The 23,312-nt window shown below is 35.8% G+C and overlaps 1 protein-coding gene across 1 annotated transcript in view; it reads right to left on the bottom strand.

Annotated features, from left to right (window-relative positions):
• Positions 1–23,312, bottom strand: part of TLL1 (tolloid like 1) — a 179,646-nt gene that overhangs the window by 35,490 nt on the left and 120,844 nt on the right. Inside the window, exons 10-15 of the mRNA XM_031670143.2 lie at positions 16,278–16,380; positions 14,710–14,826; positions 13,357–13,502; positions 5,901–6,096; positions 4,522–4,647; positions 3,272–3,432 (exon numbers count right to left, since the gene is read on the bottom strand). Of these exons, the coding sequence (XP_031526003.1) occupies positions 3,272–3,432; positions 4,522–4,647; positions 5,901–6,096; positions 13,357–13,502; positions 14,710–14,826; positions 16,278–16,380 (849 nt within the window). The remainder of the gene's footprint in view (positions 1–3,271; positions 3,433–4,521; positions 4,648–5,900; positions 6,097–13,356; positions 13,503–14,709; positions 14,827–16,277; positions 16,381–23,312) is intronic.

Genomic DNA, 23,312 nt, shown 5'->3' with positions numbered 1-23,312 from the left:
ACCCTTCTTAGGAACATCTATCGATTAGTGAATCAAAAAGTCATTTCTGGATTTCCAGTCAAGATGGCAGAGTACTAGGACCATGAGCTTGCCTCTCCTCGTGACTACAACAAAACCACAACTGCCTACTTTTACAATCTTCAAAAAAAAAAAAAAAAGACTGGACCCTAGCAAAAAAGATCTTCAACTGGAAACATAAAGAGGGAACCACAGCAGGACAGTAGGAGGGGTGTGCTCATGATATAATCGGGCCCCACACCCCCCTGGGTGGGTAACCCACAAGCTGAAGGCTAATTAAATCGCAGAGGCCCTTCCATAAGAGTGAGAGTTCTAAGCACCATGTCAGATTCCCCAGCCTGGAGTTCCAGGACTGGAAAGAGGAGACCTCAGGACATCTGGTTTTGAAGCCCAGTGCAACTTAACTCCAGCAGCCCCATGGGTCAGGGGGAAACAGAGACTTCAGTCTCTTGGGAAGTGAACATAAAATCTCATGTGCACCAGGTCCAAGGGAAAAGCAGTGGTTTCATAGGAACCTGGGCCAGACCTACCTGCTGACCTATCTCTCCAAGAGTCTCCAGGGGAGGTAGGAGATGGCTGCGGCTCACCCAGGGGACATAAAAGCTAGTGGTGGACATTCCAAGAGAGACTGTTCATCTACGTGAACTTTCCTGGAGGCTGACATTTTGATTGGATCATTAGCACCAAGACCCAGCCCCACACAATGGCCCAAGGCTTAAGTGCTGGGAAGCCTCAGGCCAAATAACATCCTGGGTGGGAACACAGCCCCACCCATCAGCAGACTTCCTGAGTCACAGACTCCTCTAGACAAGGCCCTACTCACCAGAGGGCCAGGATCAAGCTTCACCCAGCAGGCACCTACTTACTCCTCCTGCCAGGAAACCTGCACAAGCCTCTAGTCCAGCCTCGTCCACCAGAGGGTAGACACCAGAAATAAGAAAACAACAATCCCAAAGTCTGTGGAAGGAATCCACAGACACAGGCCAGACTCTACCCTGGAACTGGCTGGAACCTGGCCCTCGGGTGACAAGGGAAGCGTGTACTGCTGAGACGTACAGGATGTCTCCCACAGAGGAGAAACGTAACTAACATGCCTAAAGATACAAACAGAAAGACAGAAAATATGAGGCAGCAGAGGAATATCTCCCAGACCAAGACACAAAATAAAATGCCAGAAGAGGAAATAAGTGATGAAAAGACAGGCAATTTATCTGAGAAAGAGTTTAAAGTAATGATGGCCAAGATGATGGGAGAACTCAAAGGAGCACAGATGTACAGAGTGAAGTTTCTAGCAAAGAGCTGGAAAATATACAGAATATCCAAACAGAGTTGAAGAATAAAATCACTGAAATGAGTATATATATCTTTTTTAATTAATGTTTTTGTTTTTCTCAGATATATGCCCAGGAGTGGACTTGCTGGGCCATATGGTGGTTCTATCTTTAGATTTTTTGAGAAACCTCCATATTGCTTTCCATAGTGGCTGCACCAACTTGCATTCCCACCAATGGGGTACAAGGGTTCTCCCTTCTCCACACCCTTGCCAACATTTGTTATTTGTGTTCTTCTTGATGATGGCCATTCTGACAGGTATGAGATGATATCACACTGTGATTTGCACTTTCCTGATATTGGTGATGTTGAGCAAATTTTCATGTTCCTGTTGGCCATCTGCATTTCCTCTTTTAGAAAAATATCTATTCAGTTCTTCTGCCCATATTTTAAATACATTGTTTGTTTGCTTTTTAATTGACGCACAGTTTATTTTTTTTAAAAAGTCATTTCTGACACAACTAATAGCTTTAGGGAAACTGAGGAAGTAGAAGCCATTCAATGCTTAGCTCACCTTATGTCACAGAACTGGCAGGAAGATTCCTATTTTCAAAAAGTGTAGCTCATAGGAAAGCTTTTCTAAGATTACTATGAAAATATTTTCTTCATTTTAATATTCCCCCAAATTTCAGATAATTATTAAAGAAAAATGATGTGTCATGTGGGTAACATATGTTAGAAATATAAATTATAGTTTTTCCCATCATAAAACTTACACATGATGTAAAGAAGATCTCAAAAGGTCTGCCGAGCTCTAAACTTCTACAATTCTTTGAAATACAAGTTCATCACACTTCAGACTTGAATTTCCTTTAAGGAAACATAAAAGTCTGCAACATCTTTTTTACCTCAAAGCCATTGATAAGAGATGAAAAAAGGCACAGAAGTGCCTTGACTACTACAAGCAGAATTTTCAAAAATTAATTAAAAAGAAAGAAGAAAAAGTAGGAGGGAGGAAAAAGAAGCAGAGATACATACACAAAGATCAAATTATGGTATAAAACCCACAAATATTACCAACATTATTGCCCAGACACAAAACATTACATTTCTGTTCTCTCACTTCTTTGCAAGTATTCAACAGATATATAGCAAATAAAAAATCATTTTTAGAAGGAAATTTTATCATATTAGAAGTTTTGAATCTTGTTCATTTTAAAATAAACACAGAACGAAAGTTGTTGGGGGAAAGAGAAAAACAACAGAAAGTAGGAAAAGCTCAAAACAAACATTTGATACATTTTCTCTGGGCTTGAACCAGTGTTGACCAAGACACATACACGACAGAAAACTGGATCTTTATTACAGCAAATTGTATTTTGTAAAAGAAAGACAGTGTCAACTAAACGCATCTTTTATTGAGGTTAAGAAATTAATCTTTACTTGTAAACCATGAGCACATTCATAGTGAAAAACTACTTATATAGTGAAAATATACCCATTTTCACAAGTAAAATATACCAGGTTCTCCTGAACAGGTAATTTTGTTATGACTTAACAAGTGAATTCTGGTTAGTTTTTTCTAGAACAGTCTATGTGACATGACCCTAATGTTTTCATAGTACTTTAATACATGAGGAAAATGCTGCATGTTCATACACTAAATAAAAAACTCTCCCTGAGGAATTTTCAATCGCCCAGAAACAGTCTAAAATATCACTCAATGCCAACAGGAATTATAAGCAGTTGCAGAAATGAGAAACAGAGCAAAGAAAGACTACAGCATCTATACGATTGTACTCCTGAAATGTATCTTCCTTCTCTCCCTCCCTCCCTCCCTCCTTTCTTCCTTCCATCTATCCATCCTTCCTTCCTTCCTTCCTCTCTCTGTCTCTCTCTTTTTTTCTTTTTAGTTTACCAGATTGCCTTTAGGGATTCCCGAAACGCAACATAAAAAATTGCACTTATTATTCACACTTACTTCATTGCCCTCCAATTCAAAAAACTCAAACTTCATAGAAATTCTGTACTGTGTTGGTGCGACCACTTGCCACACGCAGTGTTTGTTGGGCGGGTACTCTTTGGGCCAGCCTGGAGTGGTTATGGTGCCATTTAGTTTCGTAAGAAGTCCGCCACAAGCCGCTAGAAAGAAAGAAAAAGGTTTCTCTATATAAAGTCACCCCCTTCTAAGCACCTTTCCATTGATAATCAAACATCCCAGCATTAAATTTCAACTCTCTTCTGGACTTTTCAAAATCTAGAAAGTTGCAGTCTCTCTTCCTTAGTCTTCAGGACAACTATTTCAATCATCTCATCTCATTTATAAAGGATTATTTTGTAGCTTTGGAACCAAACAAATGACGGCTGCACTACATTTTAGATCACTTTAAAGTGGACAAGCAATAGAAAGAAAACTGGGGGTCAGTTTTCTTTTCTTTTAAATGTGTGTAATAATATCTACTTCACATGGTGGTTGTGAAAATTAGTAAAAAGATTTATGTAAAGCACAATATAGTCTGATGTAGTAAGATCAAAATCAGAAGTTTAGTTCCTCAAACTCTCTTTTCCAAGACAAGCAACTCCTGGAAAGAGTTATTTGAGCCAGTAGGCAAGATCAGCCATAGGAAATAGAGCATGTTTGTTATTCCAAATACTCCATTTAACAACTGGTTTTCTTCCCCTTTAAAAGACATGCTATTGACTATACTTCAATTAAAAAAAAAGTACTATTTATTTTAGCTCTTTCCTATTGATAGTGAAATCAGCAAAATTAGGGTATTCAAAAGCAAGTTAAATGAAAAGAACACATATTGTACACAGTTCCTAATCAATCCTAGGGAGCCAAGGCTGAGCTAAATAACTGGGCTTTTTAATTGCCTTTGTGTATATATGGATATGTATGTAAATGTGTGTATGTATGTCAACTAATATGAATATTACCATATTTATGAATATACTTAAAAACTCTACCTGTACTTTTATGTTTTGGGTAGATTTTTAAAAAAATACAAACTATTTATTTTTAGGAGTCCCACAGAAATAACAGCCACATTGCTTTATTATTATCTGGTTTACAATGTCTTCTGTTTTGAAGGAATTGCATTTTCTTCACAACTGTGTGCATTTTATTCCAGTAGAAGAGGGAGGCAGAAAGAGAGAATGAGACTACACGAAAGAGAGAAATGGGCAGGGGTTTTGGGCAGGGAACATCACGTGCAAAGCCAGCGCTACCTTCGCAGGTCCTTTTGTCAGGTCCCAGCTCGTAACCAGGCTCACACGAGCACTGGTAACTGCCCAGTGTGTTCACACAACGCTGCTCGCAGCCTCCCCGGTCAGGCTTGGCACACTCGTCTTCCTCTATAAATGTGGCGACAATTAGAGAACAACTAGAATATTTTGTTTTTATAGATTAATGTGTAATTTTTTGGAAAACATGATGTTTAATAGCTCTGAATGAAACTAAGACAACTGATTTTTTTCAACAAAGGAGCAGGAACAATTTGCAAGCCCTTGGTGGTTGAAATACAAGAATCCATGTCATTGCAATCTAAGAATTGTTTAAGAACCAGAAAGACTGGGCCAACTGAAGATCCCCTTATCTCAGACACAGCATATGTTTTTTCCTGAACTTCATGGCAAAGAGGATTATTAAAACTTAGAGATTTTTTTTCTGAATGGAATAAAAAACTTACAGAAAAAATATAGATTCGCTTGTTCATTTCATAGTATAGTTTGCTAGGTGGTCTAAAAAATGCTTTTAAAGAAATAATCTTTATTTAAAAAATAGATAATGGTGACTGAAAACTAAAAAGAAAGAAAACTCAGAAACTTACTGGACCTCTTTAAATTTAAAGTATTCAGTGCTTTTTATATAGACATATTGATCCAGAAAATATAATAATCTCATATTTTTATAAACACACATACTATTTAAATTTTATATGAAAACATGAAACATACATACGAAATAGACATGTAAAAAATGTATACTATTTTAAAAAACATACATAACCAGGTACTCCACAATCTTACTCTTCAGGAATAACCTATTGTGAGTTAGGAAAATAACAAACAATATTCTCTGGAGAAATTTTGCATTATCAAAACACTAAGCATTTTGATAACCAAATATATAAACATCACATTAGAGACTCTTATAGCATGTTTCTTCTACTGTAAAACATAGAGAAGATTCAAATGAACATTTTAATGAATACTTTGAATACATATAGTAAAAGTGCCAAGTTTTCTGCCTTTCAATTCATATAATGAATATCTAAGTAATGCTCAGGGGAAAGCTATTAGATTGTTGCTCTTTGAATAATAAAAATGTCTAGATATTAGTCACACTGAAATCTGACATACACAAGTGAAAAAACAAACAAACAAACAAAAAAAAACAGATGGCAGAATATCCTAATGGAGTTCCTACCCTGTGCTACAAAGCTCCAAATTTCACTATTTACCGATAATCTTTTCCATCAAAATATCTTTATGAACATACTTCAACATTCAATATTACTTTACTCTAGTTCTTCCCTAATTCGCAGCTAAATACCACATTTATCTTTGACAAAGAAAAGCTTACACTTTATATTATTTCAAAATACCTTTAAAAAAGTTGGCAGCAAATCCTGCCTTGTTCACAGTTCCGTCAGAAACAAACTTCATCCACAAAGTGTTGGAGGTAGATCTGATATCTTCAGGTTTATCATAACCACAAAAACGCCCTATCAAAGGGCTATTTTCACTGGTTCCATCTCGAACTTCTAGGTAGTCATAGGCACAGTTATCATGCCTTTCAATCTGCAACAGTAAAACCATGTGAATAGCTACCTCATTAATAGATAAAACAATATCTACAGAAAAAGCATTTTGCATTCTCAGTGCCACAGCACTGACATGGCCATATAACAAATTACTTACACCCAATGAGAGCATTTCTGATGAGTGTGCCTGGTAATACCTACACTTTCTGTGAATAAAGGTTGTATTAATCTGGTAGACAGAGAAAAAAAAATCTATGAAAAAGTGCAGCCACATGCTTTAAGATCAACAGAAGTTAACTGCCTTAAAAAAATACAAGGAATAATTCTTTGGAAAATAGAATTCAAGAAAATTCAGACTTAAAATTATCATTAGGTACCTGGACTAGATACGCTGTTTCATCATAGTTCACCCACAGAGCCAGAATTTTATTAATAGAGAAGCTGAACTAGAAATATTGCAGTGTTTTAGGTTATACATCTCTTTTGAAGGAAAATCTGATAACATGGGATTACATTTTTTCATAGTCTATGAAATTCTTTATCTGTAGTTAGCAGAGCTGTGTGTGGAAAGACTAGTCACTGGCTGTCCCCGCTCAGGGTAACAGGGCTTGTTTAGATGAACCCTTTTACCTTAACACATTCCTCTCACTCTGTGCAGCCTGGAACTCAATCTCTTTCCTAAACAGCTAAATGCAAATATTAGCTCAGACTACTGGTCTATAAAACTATAAAGAAGTGCATGTTCACAGACCTTTGTTTTAGCCCTGAACTTCTACAAACAACAAACCAAAATTTACAAACTGTTTTACAAATTGTAAGACCATTTCTAAATAAATTCTTGCTTTTTACTTTTCATAGAAAATGGGCACTAACCCTGAAGTCTTAATAGAGTCAATTACTTACTAGGTATTTGAAGCCAGAAAGCACTGTCATCTATAATTAATCAGCCATGCACAGTATCACGTCTTGTCAAACATCATTCAACATACAACTCACTAATTTACGGAATTCTCCCAGTACGAAAAGAATGTCAAGAAACACGTTCATTCCATGAACTAAAATCTATATGCCTGAAACTGCTGGTATAGTTGGTTGAAGATCCCTTTCCTGATTTGTGAATATATTAACAGTGATAGTCTTCAAATTAAGATGAACAGAAAAAATAGATTTTGAAGCAGATTTGATTACAACTAAGGACTGCCTTTGCTGCTGCCCTTTTCCCAGTCACAAATCAGGATTCACTCGTTCCTTCAACAAATGTTCAGGGCCTGTTCTCTGCTGGGCATCCCTCTCCCCTCTCACTGCTCAGTATGCGTAGTTCAGCCAAATAACAAAGAACCTCACCCTCCCGGAGCTTATCCTGGTGGGTAGAGAGCAAAGGAACAGCAAACAGGGTAAGTAATAATCATAAAGCACAAGAAAACAATACATTCTATGGAAAAATACAAGATGAAACAAGACAGGAAGGATGAGAAGTGGATGCGGGGAGTGGAGGTTGCAATTTTAAATTATACTATCCGTACGAGCTCACTGTGACTCATATATACGGGTTTTTTCCCCTCAAAATGCATTCTCTTTGTGTGTGGAATTGTGGGAAAGAATTGGAAAATATTTAACACTAAAAATATCTCATTTTAAAAGCATATTTAAGCAGGGAGATGCGAGAGAGTTAGCATTTCCATTAGTAATGACGTGTGACCGGGGAGGACAAGGGCAATGTGACCAGCTAGAGACATGCCTTCTTCTCTCAGTCTTTAATATACTCCCTTCAAAATCAGGGGTCTCTATAAATATGAGAACATTTCCAGATGACCAAATGCTATTCTCTGGTCAAGGGGACATATAACATCTAAAACTCTTAGGGTACAGAGCTTGGTAAAAGAATAAGCAAATAAGCTAAAGCTGAACTGATGACAGGAGTGTAGGGAAAAGAACCAAAGGGCTCAGTCAGCCGACGATGTTTCTTCAGCTGCTTGAGCAGCACAGAATGAACTGATCCAAACTCATGAACCACACTGGGAGAGGCGGGAGAGGCTAAGTTCAAAGAGGAAAGAAAGTGAGAACACACAGTAAAGAAAGAAGATGCTTGCGGCAGAGGGTCAATTAATAGAATAAAATCACAGTGCTTCATATTGGAAGCCATACAAGGTAAAAAAAATAAGGTTAATTTGAAAGGTTTTAAATGACTAGTTTGAAGAAATTACTGCTTTAAAAAAAAATTACAGTAAGAAGAGAACAAGATACAGGCTATTGAAAAAAATTACATTTCTTCAGTGATTAAAGAGAAATAGGATAATGGATATTTCCCTGTATATAAAACTCACTCTGTCCCTTTGACAGTTATAGAATAGACCTCTTTACATTTTAATGTATAGCATAGTCACTGCTTACTCAGTAAAAGTTAGAGGTTCAGATATTTTATATGACAGACAAAGTGTAAATAGCTCATGGGTAAATGCATAAAAATGACCAATTTTAGGGCTAATTCCACCAGTACCTATGTATGAATTACCTATTACTTACATATTAAGTATTATGCACGTGGCATTAGGGGTAACACAATGGAAATAGACACTATATTCCCACACAGTGAATGTCATTGTTGTTGACATAGATACCAATGACCTGAATCTCTGTTTACATATTGTTTCCAGTTTAATTGCCATAATCCTAATTGCAAAGCCAGCACAGTAAATCTGCTCTATTGGTGTAAATTACCACTATACCTCTTCAACTGTATCTACACAACAGTATTGATGGACAGCACAAACAAGAGTCTGAGTTATTCTATTTATGTTATTTGCATATCATTTTCTCCAGTGGTATCAATTACTTTATCAATTAGTACACAGAATCGATAGAAATAAATATGGTTCAAGCTAAAAAGTGGCAAAGTCCATTGATAGTATGCCAATAACCCTAAGAACCATAAGAAAAAGAACAGCAAAATCAATGATTCATAAAAACAAAGAAAGAAAAGCAGTTTCCTCTTGATTTAAAGCATGGACACAGTTCATAGCCCTGGGACCTGAATTCAATGTCACGCACAATTACACATATAATAAATATGTTTAAATAACGATGATGCTGGTTTATTATAGACTTTAAGGTAATCAGAGCATAAACCATATAGGCGTGTGGCAAGTTTATCATAACATAAACAGATCTAACATGTATATAGAGAAAACAATGGAAGGGATAGTAAGCTGTGAAGATCTTTTTAGAAAACTGATGTATAAATGATAATGGAAGTAGATCCAAACACACAAAGAAGGAAGAACAAGTACAAAGATTAGCCAGAAGGGATTAATATTACATTTCATTACTAAGTGGGGACTCATGCCTTTACTGGCAAGTTAGAGAGGAAGCATGGAAAAGCTGAGTAATTTTATTTAGTAAGAACTAAAATCAATTAAACGTAACCTCAAGTAGTCAAGCCTTTCATTCTAACACTGCCAACCAGTGCAGAGCTTTGTGGCCAGTGCATAGGGGTGAGCTCTAAGACTGCAGGAAAGCCAGCCCTGGAGCAAGAGACCGTGCCCAGGGGTAGGACCCATTCACACACTTGGCTTTTATTTTATAATCAAATTTCCAAATAAATATACCACTGCAAAAACATCTACTGCGATACCTAGTTATTTTGAAAAATCTCTGAAAACTCCAAAACTTCCAGGTAATAGTTTCAGTAAAAGCTCTCCCATACTCTCTGGAAAACTGAAAATAAAATTACCATATAATTCAGCAATTCTACTTCTGGGTATATATTTAAAAAATTGAAAGCAGGGTCTTGGAGAGAGGTTTGAACATCCACCTTCATACAAGCATTATTCATAACAGCCAAGAGGTGGAAGCAACCCAAATGCCTATCAGTGGATGAATGGATAAGCAAAATATGGTATATACACACAATGGAATATTAGCCTTAAAAAGGAAGGAAATCTTTTCATGTGCTACAGCATGCAAAAGCCTTGAGGATATTACACTAAGCGAAATTTTTTAAAGTCACCAAAAAAGGTCAAATATTGTATGATTCCACTTACATGAGGTACCTAGAGTAGTCAACTTCATAGAGACATAAAGCAGAAGCGTGATTACCAGGGGCTGGAGGGAAGAGGGAATGGGGAGTTGTTGCTTACTGGGTAAATAGTTTCAGTTTTGCAAGATGAAAAGAGTTCTTGAGGTTGATTGCACAGCAGTGTGAATGTACTTAACACTGCTGTGTCAGATACTTAAAAAATAGTTAAGATGGTAAATTTTCTGTTATGTCTGTTTTTGCCATAATAAAAAAAAACCTCTTCTATGAGTGTTAGAATGTAATTTCAAAATATAATTAATGCTACCAACCAGAAAAATGATTAAACTTTTATAGATAATATAACTTAAAATTCTACACACTTGGAATAATGCTCAAGTCATTATTTTTTGCTTTGGGGGAAAATGTTAAAGAAAAGTATGACTAGCAAAAACAACCTAGATTAGCATTTTTTATTAAAAATAAATCAATTTTAATATAGGAAAATACAGTAAAGTCTAAGTAATAATGCTACTGATAAAAGGAATTTTGAATAAAAAGAAGAAAAGTTGAATAGATGATTATTTTCAAATGTAACAGTATCATGTTTAATATTTTATTACTTAATATTTTTATTATTACTTTTTAATACTTAACAAATATTGATAAATGTGTAACTACAGCTCAAAAATGTAGGAGAAAAAAACAAATGTGCACAGTCATGTGAAAATCAAAACCATGAGTCTGGGTTAGATCTATTTTCATATGATTCTGGTTTTTCAATGTTGCCATTGGATTTCTTTTTTCCTTTATGACACTATTATTTTTAGCTCACTCATAAATTTAATAAATATTTACTGAAAATCTACTATTGCCAATTAATATATACTTGGTAGTGCATGAACAGTGATGAATAAACAGACATGTCCCTGATTGACATTCAGTGATTAAATGACACAAATGTACAAATGGCAATACTTAATGAAGGGAACAAATTTAACTTGCTACCAAGACCTGCATGCAAGAGTGCCAGGCCATGAAATTGGTTTCAATCACAGTGCGAGCAATTATGAATTGTGTGACCTTTGGCAAATTTATTTAATCTAACCTTTCAGAGTAGAATGATAACCTAAACTATAATTCTGAAGGGATACTTGTCTTTTATTGTCATTAACCAATATATATTCTTAGCCAAATATCCCAGAACAGGACAGGGCAAGCATAAAATTTTAACTCATTAAGGTCTCCTTGTCTTGGCTTCCTAGTTGATTCACAAAGACTAGTCTACTCAACTGAAACTAATACAAAACATTTAAAGGAATTAGAGGATTACTTTTAATCGGGTAATTCAGAAAGCACAGTTGACCCCTGAATAACGTTGGAGCTAGGGGTGCCATGCTGGTGCAGCTGAAAAACTGTACCTTCTATCTCTGCCTCAGAAACAAAGAAACTGATAAATGACTCATCCAAGGTGAGGAGGCTGAAACAGTTGGAAAGATTCACCACTCAAACCCTAGTTCTTTTGATTCTGTATATTGTGATCTCAAATCAAACAAAAACTTTCCCCCGCACTTAGTTAAAGATCTGTAAAACGAAAATAAAAGGTACTATGCTTATTTTTTTTCAATCCACTTAAAAGTGGGCCTCAGTCGAACTTGCGTTGTTCAAAGCATCAACTGTACCAAGATAAAAACTTTTGGGGGAGATGGCCAAGATGGCAGTGTAGAAGAACTTGTGGCTCACCCGCTCTCATGAATACCTCAAAACTACATCTAAATAAGGAACAACTCTCACAGAATACATACTGAACTTTGGCAGAATATCTCTTACAATCAGAAATACAAAGAAAATCTTCTCAAAACTGGGTAGGAAAAAAGAAAAAAAGAAAATTGGGGTGGGACCTATCCCTTGTAGAGGGAACAGCAAAGGAGGAACAGCACCCTCCTCTGGGAAGCCCGCTGCCCAGTGGGGAGGTCCACTGGGACAGAAAGGGAGCTACAGAGACTTGGAGGAGAAAACAGTGAATAAAAACTTCTGTCAGAAAGACAGAAAACACTGAGAATAGTGACAACTTCTTTTTAATTATATCAGTAATTTTCCCAAATAAAATATATAAGCTGTATATTGAAAATATATTATGTAAACAAAAATCAGTTGATATAAACAGATAACTGACTAACTGAAACAAACCACATAACAACCACTGGACCAAATTTAAAATATACCCAGTAGATTCTAGGTACTCGCTCTAGTTGAGTTCTTGAATAAAGTCACTGAAAATACTGAGTTTGTGAATACTGATTCATAGCTCATAGGGAAATACATGGTTGGGTTCTGAACCCCTGGCCACAGAATTTTTGTCAGCCAATCAACACTTAAGCTTGTTTTATGTGTGTTTCTACTTAAAGACACCTTCACACAGTGGACAGCGTCCTCTACTGCCTTCTGATCACTTGGACAGTGAATAGGCCTTCTGATCAGTAAGGGAATAATCTCCAGTTATGGCATCGGCATCTCTTAGGTCCTACCTGAACCTACTGCCATCACCTCATCATTCTTTTCCACTTCACTTTAGGATCTCTGTTTCTAGCCTGATTCTATTGTTTAAACACACTCAGCAGTTCCTGACGAATTCCCACAGCTCTTGGCTTCTAATCCCTTACTCAGTTCTCCCCACCACACATAAAATGACTCATGAGCCAGCGCGGTGGTCCTGGACACAGACTTCTGACTGGCCTTTGGTTTATTCTGCCCTCATCTAATAATGTAACGTTGGTGCTGACCTCTCTCTCAATAAATATTTTTGATGAAGTCAAAAGCTCCTAAGAATATTTAAATCTCTATTTCTGATATAAACAATTGTCTGCATAATGGTAAAAAGCTGAAAAATGGATTTCCCTCAACAACAAAAGACAATCTACCTTTTAACCTCTTAGTTTACAAGAGAAATAAAAGTTCTATTATTTAATGGACCCTTCAAGCATTCTTTGTGAAAAAAGCCCCTGGGCATTTGTCAAAAGAAACTGTTGTCAGGACTTCAAACATTCTAATTCAACAAGCACAGATTATGTAAACGCACTTTAATCTTCTTGCAAATGTCTGCAATCAGAGGAAAGAAGAAAAAACCCTCCTTGCTCTTGATGTTACATTTTATAGGCAATCCGCTGCTTCTTCACTAATTAAAAAGCTGCTTCTCTAATTCTTTGCTTCTTTAATGAGGATCCCCTTAAATGTATGGTCATTTATGGAGGATGTGCCCTGGGAAGGCTGCCTGAGGGACTTTACCTCAAAGGCCTGGAAGGTCAGTCCCACATAGCAGCCTTCTGTCACTGTGATCTTCCACACACATTCTTTCATCGGCCTGTAGTCATCGGGGTAGTTAGGAGACTGAATCTGTCCTTCATTTTTACGTATTTCACCTCCACAGATAGCTGAGGAAAGCAAAACGAAACAAATAAATAAACCTAGACATGCCATTGCATTTTCATTTTTTTCTAAGGGAACATTTTAGTTCCATGCCTGTAGCTGAGCACCTACAGACCAGGTTAGAAACATCAAGGTTGGCTGCTTATATTTAGTTGGCAAAAAAAAAAACCCAAAACGAAAAAAAAAAAAAAAAAAACCCAAAACCTGGCCACTCAACTATAAATATTAGATAATAGTCAGTAGAGGAGTAATCACTGTTAATCCACATTTTTATAAAAACAAGCTTTTTTTTTTTAACTTTTAAAAAACTTCTTGAGATTTTGTCAATTTCTTCTATGTGAGTTTGTGCTGTGATTCCCCGAATTGCTTCTTTTGGTCTTTCAATCTCAGGTGAAACTGCTGTGCAGAACTCCCTGGGCCCCTGGGCCCCTGGCCCTGAGCAGACCTTGTGCTCAACACCTCTGGCTCCTTCCAATCCAGCCTCTTCACTGCCACCCAGTTATTCTCAGAAATAAACTCTTCTGTTCTCTTAAAAGTCTAAGGGAAGCAGAAATCTTCCGTCTTCTAAATTATCTTAATTTAGATAAAATAAATTAAATTATCTGGGCAGAGGCAGGAGCAAGAAAGGGTCTTCTCCACCCATGACCTGGCAAGAAGGAAGTGGTTTTGAAAGCCAGGAAACACAATGCCAGTTTATTGTTTAAAAGACACATAGAGCAAAGCCTCTAGGAATTTCTTCTTGAATGTTGACTCTTTCATTTAGACAAAGAAAGCTCCAGAACTGTGCAGTTTTTATAAAAGAGCATTTCAGTAGTACAGTCATCCAATACACACCAACTCAGTCAAGAGAAGTGGCTATTTCTTCATAATATTTTAATACTATCGTGAAAAAACAGCCAAAATCTAAGAACTCTTGTACCATTTGTTGCCGTTTCCCACACATCCCTGATGAGTTGGTTTTTTTCCCCCACACTTCCCGGATAAGTCCATTTATATGTTACTACATTACTGGTACCAGAAGACAGGCTGTTCTTGCAATTTAAATTTACCGAGGATTTTCATTAAACTCATCCTGCTAAACATTATAATACAGGCTTAGAAAACTTCATAATTAAGATACAGTAAGAAGATCATTCTAATGACATTGAGAGAAAGGACACTTTTGTTAAGAGATCTAAGGGGAAGTCATCTCTCAAACTCAGGGTGACTTGCCTTCGTAGGCAGCTGCAAACCCCTTTCCTACCCAGTTACTGCTGCTGCGAAACTCAATCCACATTCTGCTGTCTGTAGAGGTAAGAACTTCAGGCAATCTGTCCCCACAGAATCTACCTAAAAGAAATAAAAGAATAAGGAGAGACTCCTAAATATGGCTCTGTATTCTCATTGCTTTCCACCTGGCTGCAAACTAAACACATAAAACCTGATTTGGTTCCTATTTCTACCCCCAGTACTAGAGCCATAACCAAATGTGTGTTACCAAAACACATCGCCATGACATGACCAAAAGAGAAAAAGCTGTATTGTGTATATGAATGGCCAGGGAGTCTGTTAAAATGCAGCCTCTGGTTCAGACAGTCCGGGGTAGGACCTGAATTTGTAATATTTCTAGCCTTCCAAGTGATTCTGGTGCTGCCGGTGGGAAGGCTACATTCTGAGTCTCAGAGGAAATAGTGGGGCAAGTGTCCCACATGAACACTGTGGTCAGACTGAGCCAGTCTGGCTGGCGCTGTTCCCCGCGGCAGGTGACGCTGATAGAGCTCTCAAGAAGAGTTCTCAACATTTCAGCTTCAGATTTCTTTTTCAATATGAGTCTAATGAAATGTTCTCTTTGGAACATACATACATATATTACAAATTGCTTCATCTAGGCAACGAAACTAAACGTTCAAGACAGTGTTTTCCTCAACCTGACTTATCAAATTAGTTCAGATATTTATTTTTCCTTATTTTCAAGCATTTCTAGAGATCTCTTGGACTTATGAAGGCTGCCATCACCTTTAATACAACAGTGTTCATTCAGCAGGTTTTAGATGTTAAGAAAAAAAAGATCTGTATGGCACATAAAGGCAACTGGCCAAAGCTACTTTGAAAATAAAGGAAAAGTTACAATCTCAAAAAATAAAAACCAGTAGAGTGGATGTTCACACACTCACAGTAGCTCTCACCTTTAAGTAAAACCGAGGGCAACAGTAAAGTGCCTCACACCAGCTAATGGTGTGGTCTGTGGTTACCTGTTGGCAGCCGACTTTTGTGAGCACCAAACCTGAGCTACAGTTTATGGCACAAACTACAACCGCAGCTTCTAAGCCACAAAAACCTGTCTGAGAAGCAATACTGTGACATCTTCAGTAAGAGCCAACATCCTTGGTGTAGGAAGCCAGTGATTGAACACATTCCTAATAGCTCATGCTCTACTGCCTTGGCCAACAAAGCAAAATAAAACAAAACACGCACACGCTATTTATCTGGTTTTCTCATTAAAACTCTGATCTTTAAATTAAAAACACAGATACAGGCGATGAGTAGTCACTGAAAGCTCTCTACATGTGAAAGCTATTCTAAATCATTATGTTCAGATACAAGCACCACCTCATAATTTAAGCTAGTTTAAATCAATCATCTATTTATCTACCTGTATTTTTTCTGTGTTTGGAAAAACGTATAATACAAATGAAAACGTTAGTCTCATACATTTTAAACTCTGAGATGACTCTTGAAAGAACTCTCTTCAGACAGGACAGACCATATGCGTAGCCATGGAAGATCAAATGATCTCTTACCAAGCAGAGGAGATTTTCTCCAGTACCCATCTCTGACTTCAATGTAGTCATACCAGCACAAGCTACTTTTGTATAGGTCCATTGTAGTAAAATTTAAAACAATCTGCAAAATGGAACAAAAGAACACACAGATTAAAAGTGACTGCAACTTCACGTGGGTGATCTGATTCCTGGAGGCTAGGAACCCGGGACTACTGTGAAAATGGGATTCACAGCACATTCTTTTTATTTTCTTCCTATGTTAGTCTCTCTCTAGTGTTTTTTCTTAACAAACATCTCAAAAATCCCATTTTCTCATTCACATGAATGTTTAACAATATGGAAGCACAATGTCAATAAGCAAACTAAATATTTTAGCAATTAAACCAACGTTTCTGTAAAGTTAATTTGCATAATTGTGAAACAAACAGAAATCTTTATTCAAATAGCTTATTTTGAATTTTCTTAGATTAAATATTACTTTAAACATGAAAACTCTGACTTAGCCATGAATTTCTATTTTTTAATAATTTATTGCAGACATCTATAATTATGTTAAAAATAACCGCCATGTGCCATCTTCTAAGAACATAATATCGTTGTGTATGTTGAAATGTTTTAAATACAGCTCTAGAATTCAAATTTGTTCATGTAACTGTAATCAAAGACAGATGTCACTATGCTTCTCTAGATCCAAGAATATATATTTAAAGAACTTTCAAGTTAGAAGATCTTGTACATGAGCCTTTATTCTGTACTTCGTTTTGAAATGGTGCTAATTTTTAAAATAATTCAAGAACAACTTTAGGAAAGACAATTTTCTTAGTGCTTTAAAAAAAGACTCTACTTTCCAAATAATTAACTATGTTTCCCTTAATTACACCAAAAGTAGAGTCAGCCTAGGAAATGCATGTATCTGATGAGGTAAAATTCATTTGGAAAATATTTTTATACTCAAAAAGGTATTCTAACTCTATTCTGCTTAAAATATCTAAGATACTTATGGTGTATAGTGAACCTGTTCTTTACTTCAGAAACAGAAATGGACTTTGGCCAAAAGCAACAAATTATGAATATTTGAAATACTTCTAATATAAAACTGTAGTTTGTAACACTATTTAAATAATCCTTTTGTGACAATACAAAAAACCTGAATTTTAGAGGTTTCTCAAAGAATGAAAAAAAGCAAAAAATATATAATCAATCTTGAACTATATTTCCTAAAAGTACTACCATTTTTGTGTTAGAAAGCATATACTTCTCCCATTTCTTGAGCACAATATTTAACAGAAAGGTAAGTAGTAACAGAAAGGCAAACCAATCCTTACTTAACTGACTTCTTCCTAAAGTGAAAATACAGCATAACAATAAACATTTCTCATGGCATCTTGTATTTCAGCACCACAATTATCACTGATAAAATTATACATGCAGTTGGTTTTAATTGCCAGTATAAATAATCATTTCACAGAGATAGAAACTAAGAATTTGTCTAGCTATAATGAAATTCACTTATAGTTTATAATGGTGCTAACATTTCACCGTTAAATTCAACATTTATCAGTTTCTTTAAACATGTACTTTCTTGATTATAAAAGGGTGGAATCTGTTAAGGATGTGAGAATAGAGACATGCTGCTTTTTAAAATGTAATACAGTAGGCGTGGCATAATTTGGTTTAATAAAACTTTTCATTAATTTCTGTCTACATTATTACAGTTTTTCTTTTTCCTTCATTTTTCTTTTCCTTCACCTGATTTTATCATGTTACATATTCTAAAAGTGTTACAAAAATTTCCAAAATATCAAAAGACAAAAGACTAATCCTTTTTTTCCCTGTCTTTTCCAAGAATCCTCAAAACTTGATTATGAAAATGCATGGCTTCTAAGCTATCTTCCTGAAGTTCCCAATATGTTTGCTTCTCTATCTTTGAATAACAATCCAAACATCAAGTTATTCTTAGGACGTAAGTGGGAAATAATTTCTGGTTCACCCTTAGCTTTGTACTTAAGCCTGCTGCAAATAAGGAATGCTACCACTGTCTGGTATTAAGCTTCAGTCTGCATTTGTAGTCTCCCTACAGCAACCGCTAGGGTTTCAACTCTGTATGATCATATGGGAACTCATTTATTGTAACAGAGATGGCAAAACTAGAAGACAGACACAAACAGTAGACCCTAAGGCTCATTTGTGGCTTTCCTCTGAGATTTAAAGGTGCTTCATAGCAGCACTATTTACAATAGCCAAAACATGGAAACAGCCTAAATGTCCATCAACAGGTGACTGGATAAAGAAGATGTGGTATATTTATACAATAGAATACTACTCAGCCATAAAAACCGACAACATAACGCCATTTGCAGCAACATGGATGCTCCTGGAGAATGTCATTCTAAGTGAAGTAAGCCAGAAAGAGAAAGAAAAATACCATATGAGATCGCTCATATGTGGAATCTAAAAAACAAAAACAAAAACAAACAAACAAAAACAAAGCATAAATACAGGACAGAAATAGACTCACAGACAGAGAATACAGACTTGTGGTTACCAGGGGGGTGGAGGGTGGGAAGGGGTAGACTGGGATTTCAAAATTGTAGAATAGATAAACAAGATTACACTGTATAGCACAGGGAAATATACACAAAATGTTATGATAACTCACAGAGAAAAAAAAATGTGACAATGAGTGTGTATATGTCCATGAATGACTGAAAAATTGTGCTGAACACTGGAATTTGACACAACATTGTAAAATGATTATAAATCAATAAAAAATGTTTAAAAAAAAGAAAAAAAAACAATGTAAAGGTGCTTTTTTTTTTTTATAATAGTATGCAGAGTTTCAACTTCCTTCTGGATGAGGAAAAAAAATCAGCTAAATTGGAAGGATGTGTATCACCAAAATTTATTCAAAATTGAAACACTGTGGTTGGATTGCTAACAAATAGTTAATATTTGAAGCTTGGAACACACACACACACACACACACACAGTTGGAAGGAGGGGTGTAAATCTAAACAGCACAGTTTCCTATCTTGTTTTTAATCTTGTATTTTAAACTCCAAGCACTGTGGAAGAACAAAACTGGCCCACTTTAATATAAAACACAGAGTCCTTTAGAAGCAGAAAATGTAATAAAGATAGGTTTTCTAAAATCAAATCTTAGGGCTCTGATGTAGATGAAAAATGTTGGCCCTTGACTCAGGTTACTAGCAGAATTCATACTTGAATTACAAATCAAAAGCATTTGGAAAATATCTGGTTGTTTCCTATTATGCTATTTTATGTAAATGCGTTGCATCTTTTCTTTTTTTTTTTAAATGATGAAATAAAAACTATCTAGCACAATTATGTAAACGTTTTATTTCTTATGGTTAAGCATCGATTTACCATTTATCAATTGAAAATTTATCATAGTTCCCTCAAAACATGGGATTGAGGGAGTTACAAAGAACAAGTCTAAGATTTCCATTGATCTGTTAGGAGTCTTGGTTGCTAGTCTGCAACTTTAAATTGATACAATTGCTGTGGATTTTGCTCTTTAAAGATTTTGTTTTACAATCCTGCAGAGCGAAGAATCTTGAAGAAAGGCAGATCAACAGTCAAGGGACCAGATGTCTGGAAGTCTCCAGAGAAAGATGTAATCACTGAACTTCTGTCAGCACAATTAAGACATTATTGACTACCCAAACTAATTTCATGAACACCATCAAAAGACCAATTCGAATAATATACGTTACAATGCTGGGGACGGGGAAGATACAAATCTTGTCAATTAGGCTGATATTAGTAAATAGCTCTTTAGAAAGAGGTATTAGAATCAAAAGCAGTAAAATAAAATAGATGTCTAGGCTCCAGCCAGAAGTAGCTTGGACAAGCCTAATAAACTCTCTGTGGAGTCAACAGTTTTCTTCTCAGAAATCAGAGTAGGGGTGAGATCAGGGCTCAGTAAACTCTTCCCCATGGGTCACATCCAGCCTGCAGCCAGTTTTTGTAAAGAAAACTTTGTTGTACACATTCCTTTATGTACTGTCTATGACTGCTTTAGCAATATGACAGTAGAATTGAGTATTTGAACAAACTGTTTAGCTGGCAAAGCCAAAATATTTACTATATGTCCTCTCCAGAAAGATTGACCAACTCCTGGAATAACTGATAATTAAGGTTTTGTTCAGCGCTGAATTGTATCATGCTAAAGGGAACATTTGCATCTTTTTCTACAACTAGAAGCTGTTTGTGACTGGGAGTCAGAAAGCCTGGGTTCAAGTTCTAGCTTCTCAGTTGACTGTTTACTTAAACTTTCTGAGTTTGAATGAATTTTCTTGCTATAAAATGGAGATCATCATTTCAGACTGATCTGGGCAGGGTTAAATCAGAAATTTAATTGGATAATGTGTAGAAAAACACTAAGGTAATCTAAATACATTGTTGAGATTCTCATCTTTTACTATCTTCAACAGTTATAAAATGAATAAAAATTTTAACCCAATTTACTTAATGCAGCTGGGAAACATAAAAACATTAATTTTAAAGTTCCACAGGAAAATCAACATGTTAAAGAAAGGGATTCTTAATTTAAAATCTAAAGAAGAATGGACAGGCGAACTTGAGCCTCAAGTTAAGCCACTGCTTTATGATAGACTAATTGTATGACTCGGGGATCTTAAATCCATCAGAGATTCATTATTTGACAGGTGAAAACCAGGAGCTGGATTAGGTCATGAAAATAATTTTTCTACTTAAACTTATATATTAATATCTGGATTTTGAAGTTTCGATTTGTCACCACCAACTATTCACAGCAATATTTTTTCTACCTGCCTTCCTTTAATCCCCACTCCACCCTTATCTCTAATCAGTTACCAGTTTCTGTAGACACCCTGCAGTGCCGGTGAGACGCCCTCTTTCTCACTGGCCATGTCCTCCGTGCTCCTCTGAATGAATGCAGCAGCTTCACAAGCTGTGCTTTGGTTTTCAGTCATGTTCTTCTCCAATTCATCCTCCATGCTATGATCATTTTTCCCACTAAAGTTGGGGTCCCATTATGACGTCGGTGGCTTTACATCCAATTCGATATACATTTCTAAGCCTGCGCGTCAAAGATTGTGGGTCATAACCTCCCTTTGCTGCCTCACTTTCACGATCACAAAGAATCTTCATCTCGCTCATGCCTGACTCCTGCTGTTTGTCCCGACAAAGTACGCCGATCTCAGTATTTCTTTATTCAGGGTGCACATAATGCTACCTGGGATTCCACTTCCCCCTTCCCTATTTTGGAAACTCTTCACATCTTTCAGGGTCTAAATTAAATGCTACCCTTTCTTCAGTTATGCTTGGATCGCCCAGTAAGGACTGAGCTCTCTTTATCTCTGCAAATCCATGACGATGTATCTTGTTTTCTTCAGTCAATTTTCAGTTTGCCTACTATATTACTAGGTGTTGCCCTTGCTCTATGTGAGATTCTTGATGGCAAAGATTTCTTTCACACACCAGAAGATGCATTTATTTTAATGAAATAAAAGATTTTTCTACAACGTAATTGTGAAAGTTAAGCAGGGCCTTTGGCAATATAAATATTATACAATGAATTGACCCCATATGTGTAAATCATTAGGTTCTGTGAAAAGAAAGTTTTGCAACATAAAAGTGGTCAAATGATAGCTTTTCACTGGGGCTCTACAGGAAAAAAACAGAGTTAACTCTATGCACGACATGAGCAATATGCCCTTGTTAAAAGTTCAGGCAGTTCTAAGGGGTGGAAGAATCAATATTGTGGATTTCATAAGCTCAACACAGCTACGTTCTCAGAGGCACATTCTGGACCGTTCCCAGCCCGTGCTGTGCACATCCAGGACAGCCTGAGACTGGACAGGACTCTGTCTTTATCTTACGAGGCTCAGTCCTAAGAAGACGTATGTGTCCATTGATAATCTTAATATTTTAAACTGTGGTTTAAAACAAACAGAACATAAAATTTAACATTTTAACCATCTAAGCATACAGTTCTGTGGCATTAAATACATTCACATTGTTTTGCAGCAACACTTTTACTTAAAAAATATTTTCCTGGATAACACCGTATGTGTTTATTGCAGAAAATAAAAGGAAGAAGAAATAAAAATCTATTTGTAAATCCACCAGGGAGAAATAAGCATTGTGTTCATATATACCCTTTCATAATTTTGCCTCTAACATATGTAAGTTAAAAATTAGATCTTTTCATGCTTGTGATTTTTAACCTGTTTATTAAATTTACCAAAAATTTGAATAGTCCTCTAGTTTCAGGAAATAGTTTTTTTTTTAAAAAATAACATGTGTAACAAAGGTGTCATGATATGTTTAGATAATAACTCATGTGATTATCTTCAGAGAGATAAACTTAGTGACAATCTTATTTTATACCATATTTTATTCCTTCTTAATAAACATGATTTGATAAGGAGATGATCAAATAAACATTTTACTTTTACATTAGCCATTATGTATCTTTTTGTAACATAGAATATTTAATCCTTAAAAAGTAAACAATCAATGTTATTTTTTGGCTTTCAAAATTTATTTTGCTTTCAATTTTTTATTATTATAAATAACGATCTTTGCACATACCCAGATAATTGCTGTAGGATAAATTTCTAGGATAAAGTACAGGCATGTTTTGCAAAATATGACACAGATCAACAAAGTTCTGCAGGATATTTCAATATTTACTTCCAGAAGCTGTGTACCCTCAAAATCATTTGATATTATCCTTCTATTCCTTCTTTGTTAATTTAATAGGTGAAATACAACATATTGTTGTTGGTTCAAATAGCATTTCTTTGATAAAGAATGAGAGTAAACAAGTTCATATATTGATAAATATCTGTTTGCACTGATACTTCAATAAATATTCTGCTTCCTTAGTCATTTTTATATGATGTCAATCTTTATTTATTAGCTTACAGCAGCTCTTCATATATGCATAATATCAAAGTTCTCTCATTCATTTGTGCTATAATATTACTCATTTTGATTTTTACATGTGTTTTTGCATTCTTACGAGAGATTTTATGTAAA

Source organism: Vicugna pacos, chromosome 2 (genome assembly GCF_048564905.1).
Source record: "Vicugna pacos chromosome 2, VicPac4, whole genome shotgun sequence".
Lineage (NCBI taxonomy): Eukaryota > Metazoa > Chordata > Mammalia > Artiodactyla > Camelidae > Vicugna > Vicugna pacos.
Note: the sequence above shows the minus strand (reverse complement) of the source record. Positions and strands in the feature narration are given on the sequence as shown.